The following is an 8367-nucleotide window of genomic DNA, read 5'->3' on the forward strand; positions in this document are numbered from 1 at the left end:
GCTGCCAGGGCGACAGCTCGGCGCAGCGCCGCGCTCACCCTTCGCCTTCCTGCTCTCCAGAGGTGCCAGCTCAGGAGACGCCCAAATACCGTTTCCGCAAGCGGGACAAGATGCTCTTCTACGGGCGCAAGATCATGCGCAAGGTGCTYCGGTGGCGAAGGGGTGGAGGGTCTCGGCTCCCCGGCGCGTTCGGCGAGGGGCTCCGGCACCCGTGGGAGACAAACTCGACTAGTGGGGAGACCCCCCCGGAGGGATCCGGGCTGGCGGAGGGGAGGGCGCTCACCGACCCCTTTCCCGGCAGGTCTCCCAGTCCACTTCATCCCTGGTGGACACCACTATATCCAGCACCTCCCGGCCCCGCATGAAGAAGAAGCTCAAGATGCTGAATATCGCCAAAAAGTGAGATTTGGTGCCCCGAGGCTCCGTGCAGGCGGAGAGGGGCCACGGCGCTGGGGACGGGCATGGTGCCGGGGGGCTGTGGATCTGCATCTGGGCCCTCCCGGAGCAAGGAGGAGAGTCTCACTTAGCTTTAACTTATCCCACTTTCATCAGAAGCAGGCGCGTTTTGGCAGAGCCCCGTGTCATCTCACTCCCTTTTTTTTTTCTTCCCCTCCCCTCCGTTGCCCGTGCAGGTTCTTGCGCATCAAGAAGGAGCTGCCCACGCTGCAGCTGAAGGAGCCTCCGCCGTCGGTGCTGGAGGCCGACCTGACCGAGTTCGACGTGGCTAATTCCCACCTGCCCTCCGAAGTGCTCTACATGCTGAAAAACGTGCGGTGAGGCCCCGCCGACCTCGGGATCCGGGGCTCGCCTCGCCGCCCGGCGCTCTTGCCGTGGCCGCGCGCCGTCCCGGAGGTGGCGGCGCCCCTTTTTCTTTTAGGGGGTGACCACGGCGGGCACGGGGAATGCTCGGTCACCTGCCGTCCCTCTCGTATTCGCAGGGTGCTGGGTCATTTTGAGAAGCCGTTGTTTCTGGAGCTTTGCAAACACATGATCTTCCAGCAATTCCAGCAGGGAGAATACGTCTTCCGGCCCGGGCAGCCCGACACCAGCATTTACGTGCTGCAGGATGGCAAGTTGGAGCTGTTCCTGACGGAGCCGGTACGAGGAAAGAGGGACGTGGGTGACGGGGGCGGGTGCAGGTGACGGGGACATCCCCAGTGCAGGGAACGGTGCCCTAAAAGCCTGTCCGTGCCGCAGGATGGGAAGGAGACCGTCATGAAGGAGGTCTTTCCAGGCGACAGCGTGCACAGCCTGCTCAGCATCCTCGATGTCATCACGGTACCGAGCTGCGGCTGCTCCCGAACCCTCCCCGGCTCTCCCAAACCCGACGGCGGAGAGGCCTCGGCGTCCGTCCCGCGGGCGCCGACGCCGCGGTTGTCGCGCAGGGGCACCAGCGGCCCTACCGAACGGTGTGCGCCCGGGCGGCGGMGGACTCCACCGTGCTGCGGCTGCCCGTCGAGGCCTTCTCGGCAGTCTTCGAGAAGTACCCCGAGAGCCTGGTGCGGGTGGTGCAGGTGAGCCCRGCCGCGGGGACGAGCCGCGGGCGACCGCCCGGGGCGGCACGCGGACGCTCACGCCTTCTCGCCCCGTTAGATCATCATGGTGCGCTTGCAACGCGTCACCTTCCTGGCCTTGCACAACTACCTGGGGCTCACGAACGAGCTCTTCAGCCACGTGAGTTGCCCTCGCGCCTCCGGAAAGGGTCGGAGGTGGCGGCTCCGTGGCCGGCTCGGAGCGGGGACGGGACGGTGACGCGGCCCCTCCTTCCCGCCGCAGGAGATGCAGCCGCTGCGGCTCTTCGCCCAGCCCAGCCACGCGGCCCGTACCAGCCCCGTGCGCCACAGCAAGCGGGTCTTGAGCGCTGCCGTCGCCGACGAGGGCAAGGAGAGCGCGGCCAGGCCGCCGGAGGCGGTCAGAGACTCGGGTAAGACTCGGGTTGAGGTCGCATCCTCGCTGCATCAGCGTCAGCGCTGTCTGGGTGCATCCCCAGAGCTCAAGGCCGTGTCGCCCCGCAGCCGAGTCGCTGAAGGCAGGAGCCCTGGATGCCCCCGCGCCGCCGTTGCTGAGCCGCTGCATCTCGATGCCAGTGGATATCTCCGGTAGGTCGGAGCCGTGCGGTCCCCTAGCAAACCAGGATGGCGATCCTGGCTCTGCAGGGTCCCCCGTGACCACCCGATTCTCCCTCTTGTCTCGCGCAGGCATCCAAAAAGGTCCCCGCTCCGACTTCGACATGGCCTACGAGCGCGGCCGCATCTCGGTGTCGCTGCAGGAGGACAGCACCGGCGCCCTGGCCTCCTTCTCCCGGGTGAGGCGAGCATCCTTGTGCTGGGGAGGGAATCGTTCCTCCTCCGAGCACCCACATTCCTGGTGTTGYTGGCGTTTGGAGCGCTCTCCTGGCGTGGCAGGTGGCCGGAGCTGTCCCGTCCTCCCCTCCGCAGTCCATCTCCCACGAGCCCAAGGAGCGCAAGTCGGTGACGGTGGAGGAGCAACCGTCGGGCGTCTACCACTACAACTACTGCGAGGACGAGACTGTGAGCAGCGACTGCCCCTTTGGGCCCTACCAGGGCCGCCAGAGCAGCACCATCTTCGAGGCAGCAAAGCGGGAGCTGGTGAAGCTCATGAAGGTGGAGGTGAGGGCAGAGAGGCCACCGGTGCTTGCCACAGTCCCCAAGGTGCCCCCCGCCACCGTCACCTCGCCACTGCCTCACCGTTGCCTCCGTTCTCCCTTCAGGACCCATCGCTGCTCAACAACCGCGTCTTGCTCCATCACGCCAAGGCTGGGACGATCATCGCCCGTCAAGGGGATCAGGTGGGTCCGGGCGTTGTGGAACTGCGGTGGCTTCTCGGTCCTGGCCACCCCAGCGTGCTGCTCGAGGTTCTGCTCTGTGGGTTGCGAAAATGAACCTCAGAGCTGCGCTTTGAGGTCTTGAAGGACATAAAACACCAGCAAAGAGGAGCTGAACAAAACCCAAACGGTGCCAACAGGCTCTGTTACACCTTAGGGGTGTGCAAGGTGCTGGCCCGTGTCACCCCGGGGGGGCACCAGCGGTGGCACCCGGGGCTGCTGCGCTGACGGTGGCCCCGTCCCTGCAGGACGTGAGCCTCCACTTCGTGCTCTGGGGCTGCCTGCACGTGTACCAGCGGATGATCGACAAGGCGGAGGACGTGTGCCTCTTCCTGACGCAGCCCGGCGAGATGGTGGGCCAGCTGGCCGTGCTCACCGGCGAGCCCCTCATCTTCACCATCAAGGCCAACCGCGACTGCACCTTCCTCAAGATCTCCAAGTCGGACTTCTACGAGTGAGTAGCGACGCCGATAAAGGGGCAAAAAGGGCGTTTCCGGGACCACCGGGGAGAACCGGCGAGCCCCGACCCAGCCGGATCTCGGCATCTGTTTAGGGGTGGAGGGGGATCGTCAACGCGGGGGTCCCTCACCCCCTGACTGCCGCCCGTCTGCAGGATCATGCGGGAGCAGCCCAGCGTGGTGCTGAGCGTCGCCCACACCGTGGCCGCCCGCATGTCGCCCTTCGTGCGCCAGATGGACTTTGCCATCGACTGGATGGCGGTGGAGGCCGGGCGCGCGCTCTACAGGTGGGCGACGCGGGGCGGCCGCCCTGCCCCGTTGTGGTGGGACTCGTCTCCAGCTGCTCCGCTTTCTTTTATGGGTTTTTTTTTYCYCCCCCCCCTTCCAGGCAAGGCGACAAGTCGGACTGCACCTACATCGCGCTCAACGGGCGCCTCCGCTCCGTCATCCAGAAGGGCAGCGGCAAGAAGGAGCTCATCGGCGAGTACGGCCGCGGGGACCTCATCGGCGTGGTGAGCGGCAAAGCCGGGACCTCCCGGCTTCTCCCCCGGAGCTTCACCCGCGCCGCTGAGGCCGCCGAGAGCCGTTCCCAGCCGCTCTCCGGAGGTGGGAGAGCTCCGATCTACGCGTCCCATCTCCTTCTCCAGGTGGAAGCCCTCACCCGGCAGCCCCGAGCCACCACGGTGCACGCCGTCCGGGACACGGAGCTGGCCAAGCTGCCCGAGGGGACCCTGAACAACATCAARCGCAGATACCCCCAGGTACGAGGCTGGAGCCCGAGTTCCTTCCCCGGAAACCTGCTCCAGTTTGGGCAAACTGGGCTGCGCTGGGAGGCTCCAAACTCTGCAAGTGAAACCTCTGCGTAAACCATYCTGGGATTGCAGCCAGATGCACGAGGGAAGGGATATAGGGAAAAGACTCTGGGGCTCCCTGGGAATTGGGGGAGCTTCATAAGGTCAGAGAGAGCTGTAGGGGAAGGTTTGGCTCTGTCTGAACCGAAACAGAGTAGGATTTAACCCCACGAAGTTTAACCAGGATTAAACCCCGTGGGTGGTTTCACACTCCAAGGCAGGATCTTTCTCTGAGGTCCCCGAAAGATGGGGAAACGTGGAGGTTTGCACCCCAAAAAGCACAYGGGGCTTTGTCCCGGGGTGTTAAGGTGTCTCAGGACAGGCCGTGCTCGTGCCAGAGGGTATCTGAGGGTCCAGCAGCTAGAGCATCACCGTGGGGCGACCAGAGAGCTCTGACAGCCGTCCCTGTCCTTGTCCCTGCAGGTCGTCACCCGCCTCATCCACCTGCTGAGCCAGAAGATCCTGGGAAACCTGCAGCAGCTCCGGGGCCCCTTYGCAGGTASGACCCGAAGGGCTCTCACCAGCTGKGCTGCGGTTGTTCCCTCACCTTGACCGGACTCCGTTAAGGGCAGGATGGCCCTGGTCGTGTCACCCCTGGGTTCCCAGCGTCTCTGTCCTTGCAGGCTCCGGCTTGGGCATGGCCTCCAGCTCGGAGCCCACCAATCCCACGAGCAACCTGTCGACAGTGGCCGTGCTGCCGGTGTGCGACGACGTGCCCACGGCCGCCTTCACCTTGGAGCTCAAGCACGCGCTCAATGCCATCGGTGAGGGCCAACCTGCGSTGACCGCGGCATGACGGTGACCGTGATGGTGACCGCGGCATGGCTGTGACCACAGCACGGCAGCGGTCGCGGTGGTGACCGCGGAACCGCAGTGGTGGCCTTGGCCCCATGGTGAACGTGGCGTGGTAGTGACCCCGTCCCCAACTCTCGCAGGTCCCACGCTGCTCCTCACTAGCGATATCATCCGCGCCCGGCTCGGCTCATCGGCGCTGGACAGGTAAAAGAGCGACAGGAGCAAAACGGCACGTGCTGGGGGGAGCCGGTGCCGGTGGCTGACGACGGCTCCTTCCCGGCAGCATCCACGAATACCGCCTGTCGGGCTGGCTGGCCCAGCAAGAAGACATCCACCGCATCGTGCTCTACCAAACCGACTGCACCCTGACGCCCTGGACTGTGCGTTGCATCCGGCAGGCGGACTGCATCCTCATCGTGGGGCTGGGAGACCAGGAACCGGCTCTGGGAGAGGTGAGTTGCGCCAACGGGGCGCGGGCGGAGCGTGCCGAGCCGGTGGCGCGGGCGTCCCTCATTGATGGCCTCGGCAGCTGGAGCAGATGTTGGAAAACACGGCCGTGCGCGCCCTGAAGCAGCTGATCCTGCTGCACCGCGAGGACGGCGCCAGCCCTTGCCGCACCGTCGAATGGCTCAACATGCGCAGCTGGTGCTCCGGCCACCTGCACATCAAATGTCCCCGCCGCGTCTTCTCCCGCCGCAGCCCCACCAAACTGGTACGTACGGCTCCGGCCGGTCCCGTGCCGGGACGYGGAGCTGCCGTTCCAGCCCGCCCTCTCTCTCTCTCCTGCCCGCAGAGGGAGATGTACGAGAAGGTGTTCGAGAAGAACGCCGACCGGCACAGCGACTTCTCCCGCCTGGCGCGGGTGCTCACCGGCAACACCATCGCCCTGGTCCTGGGTGGAGGCGGCGCCAGGTGGGCGACCCCGGCCCCCCGCCGCATCTGGCCGTTGCCGCGGAGCAGCCGTTGGCACTCTGATCCTTCCTCCTCCTCCTTTTCCTTTCTTTGTCAGGGGCTGCTCTCATATCGGGGTGATCAAGGCCATGGAGGAGGCAGGGATCCCCATCGACATGATCGGCGGCACCTCCATCGGCTCCTTCATCGGCGCGCTCTACGCCGAGGAGCGCAGCGCCGTGCGCACCAAGCAGCGGGCCCGCGAGTGGGCCAAGGTGAGCGCCGAGCTCACCCCCTCGCGGGGCCCGAAAAGTCGCCGTCGGCAGCCGGCCCTGCTCCGAGGTGTCGCTGAAGACACTTCCTTCCATCTTTTCTGTCCTCTTTTCCTGCAGTGCATGAACTCGGTGTTCGAGACCGTCCTGGACCTCACCTACCCCATCACCTCCATGTTTTCGGGCTCGGCCTTCAACGCCAGCATTAATAAGGTTTTCCAGGATAAGCAGATCGAGGTGCGTTGGGTGAGGCTGGGACGAGCACCTTTGGGTGGGCCGTGGTCCTCCGGTGAGCTCCTGGCTGTGGTGATGTCCCCGTGGTGTCACCTGCCCCCTCTGTCCCCATAGGACCTGTGGCTGCCCTACTTCAACGTGACGACCGATATCACAGCCTCAGCCATGCGGGTGCACACAGATGGTAAGAGCTCGCTGGGCTGCCGGTGCGCCCCGAGAATTTGCAGGGGACTCTCCAAGCCCCGTCGTGGGACGATTGATTTGTCTTGCCCTCTTACTTGTGGGTGCTGCACCCCGAAACGGTGCCACGAGCCCACTTTGCTCAGCACCGACACCACGTGCCCTAGGAGGCCACGTGGGTTTGGAGCCCACCTCCACAGCTCACGGTAGAGCAGCTCCCTGGTGGGAGCACCGTGGGGTCCTCCTGAGTCCCACGTCTGGGCCAGGTGCTGGCTCTCTTTCTCCATCTCTGGGAGCAGAATTGGGGCACGCGGCTGTGTCCTGCAGCCCCGATGGCCCCTGCCCACATATATGTCCACCATGCATRGACCTTCTCCTTCTAACATACCCGCTCACCACTAATCCCAGTAACCCTTGCTCACGGCATGGGTGTGCGGACTCTGGCACAGCCTGGCCGTGCCAGCCCTGCCTGGYGGCCGTGGTGGTGGGTGCATGAGACCCATGGTGATGGGGCTGCGGTGATGGGCTAGGGGGACATGGTGGCACGGGGTCTCTGGAGGAGAAGACGGGCTCATCCTCRCCTGGTGTCGGAGCTCACCTGGGACATTGAGAGCCGTCCACGGGGGCACGCGCGGCGGCTCGTGACGGGGGCCTGGCTCTCGCTCCGCCTGCTCGGCCGTCCTCTAACGCCAACTAACCCTCGACTCACCGCTCTTAACCGCTCCCGGCGCCTGCAGGGACCGTCCTCCTCCTCCCGGCGAGGCCGAAGTACCTTCCCTGGTGCATCTCCTTGGCCTGGGACTGAGCACGTTCCCTCCGGGACCTGGGCAGCACCGGCTGCTTGACCCCCTTCAGTCTCAGTCATCCATGCTGGGTGACCGTCCCCAAGCTTGCACGTGTGTCCTCTGTCCCTCTTGTTTCTCCTCCACCACCCTGTGTCCTCCTCCACCCTGTGGCCGTGACTCGTGTCCTCTCCCTCCGGCAGGCAGCGTTTGGCGCTACGTCCGAGCCAGTGCGTCTTATACCCCCTACCTACCTCCGCTCTGCGACCCCAAGGACGGCCACTGGCTCGTGGACGGCTGCTATGTTAACAATGTCCCAGGTCAGCATCTCGCTCGCCCCGACCCGCCGGCTTGGATGGGTGGGCGCCGAAAAATCAAACCAAACCGAAAACCCCAAATTTAAAAAAATAATAATAAAAAAAAAACCCGCCCGGCTCGGCTCGAGCCACCCTCGTCCTTCCTTCCAAGCCCCGGCGCAGCCGTGTCCCCCGCCGCCACCAGTTAGGCAGGTCCGTGAGCTCCGGTTAGGGGTGCGCGTGCCGCCCCGGCGCGGGGCGCAGACGCCGCGGCGCTCACTGCGTTTGTTCCCGCTGGCTAGGCTCGCTCTGGCGGTACGTGCGAGCCAGCATGACCCTTTCTGGGTACCTACCGCCACTCTGCGACCCCAAGGACGGCAACTTGCTGATGGACGGTGGTTACATCAACAACCTGCCAGGCAAGTAACCCGCCGCTCCGGCTCCCCTCGGCACCGGGGCGGCTGGGTGGGTGCCGCGGCACCCGGCGCCGCCTAAGCCATCTGCATCACGCGCCGTTTCTTGGTGTCCTCGGCACCCGGCTGCTCTCCATGCTCATTTTCTTGCGAGCYGCCTCCACCTCGTAGCGTTTCTCGGTGTCGTTGGCACCGGGTGCCCTCCTAGGACATCCTTAGCGCTCAGGTGCCTCTTGGCGCTTGGGTGCATTGTGGCCCTAGGTGGCCTCCTGGGATGTCCTTGGCGCTTAGGTGCCTCTTGGTGCTTGGATGCATCTTAGCCCTAGGTGCCCTCCTGGGGCATCCTCGGC

At 65.1% G+C, this 8367-nt stretch overlaps 1 protein-coding gene across 1 annotated transcript in view; it reads left to right on the forward strand.

Moving 5' to 3' along the window:
* Positions 1-66: 66 nt before the first annotated feature.
* PNPLA6 (patatin like domain 6, lysophospholipase) overlaps positions 67-8367 on the forward strand; it is a 12808-nt gene continuing 4507 nt past the window's right edge. Inside the window, exons 1-27 of the mRNA XM_085317055.1 lie at positions 67-143; positions 302-399; positions 633-773; positions 939-1098; positions 1198-1278; positions 1386-1514; positions 1594-1674; positions 1777-1924; positions 2016-2099; positions 2199-2305; positions 2439-2630; positions 2732-2809; positions 3094-3299; positions 3459-3590; positions 3692-3815; positions 3951-4064; positions 4578-4653; positions 4778-4918; positions 5090-5153; positions 5233-5401; positions 5479-5661; positions 5743-5861; positions 5959-6115; positions 6233-6349; positions 6461-6530; positions 7512-7628; positions 7907-8023. Of these exons, the coding sequence (XP_085173181.1) occupies positions 111-143; positions 302-399; positions 633-773; positions 939-1098; positions 1198-1278; positions 1386-1514; positions 1594-1674; positions 1777-1924; positions 2016-2099; positions 2199-2305; positions 2439-2630; positions 2732-2809; positions 3094-3299; positions 3459-3590; positions 3692-3815; positions 3951-4064; positions 4578-4653; positions 4778-4918; positions 5090-5153; positions 5233-5401; positions 5479-5661; positions 5743-5861; positions 5959-6115; positions 6233-6349; positions 6461-6530; positions 7512-7628; positions 7907-8023 (3238 nt within the window). The 5' untranslated portion in view covers positions 67-110. The remainder of the gene's footprint in view (positions 144-301; positions 400-632; positions 774-938; positions 1099-1197; positions 1279-1385; positions 1515-1593; positions 1675-1776; positions 1925-2015; positions 2100-2198; positions 2306-2438; positions 2631-2731; positions 2810-3093; positions 3300-3458; positions 3591-3691; positions 3816-3950; positions 4065-4577; positions 4654-4777; positions 4919-5089; positions 5154-5232; positions 5402-5478; positions 5662-5742; positions 5862-5958; positions 6116-6232; positions 6350-6460; positions 6531-7511; positions 7629-7906; positions 8024-8367) is intronic.

This window comes from Rhea americana, unplaced genomic scaffold, assembly GCF_003343005.1.
Source record: "Rhea americana isolate MKP2758 unplaced genomic scaffold, rheAme1 scaffold_488, whole genome shotgun sequence".
Lineage (NCBI taxonomy): Eukaryota > Metazoa > Chordata > Aves > Rheiformes > Rheidae > Rhea > Rhea americana.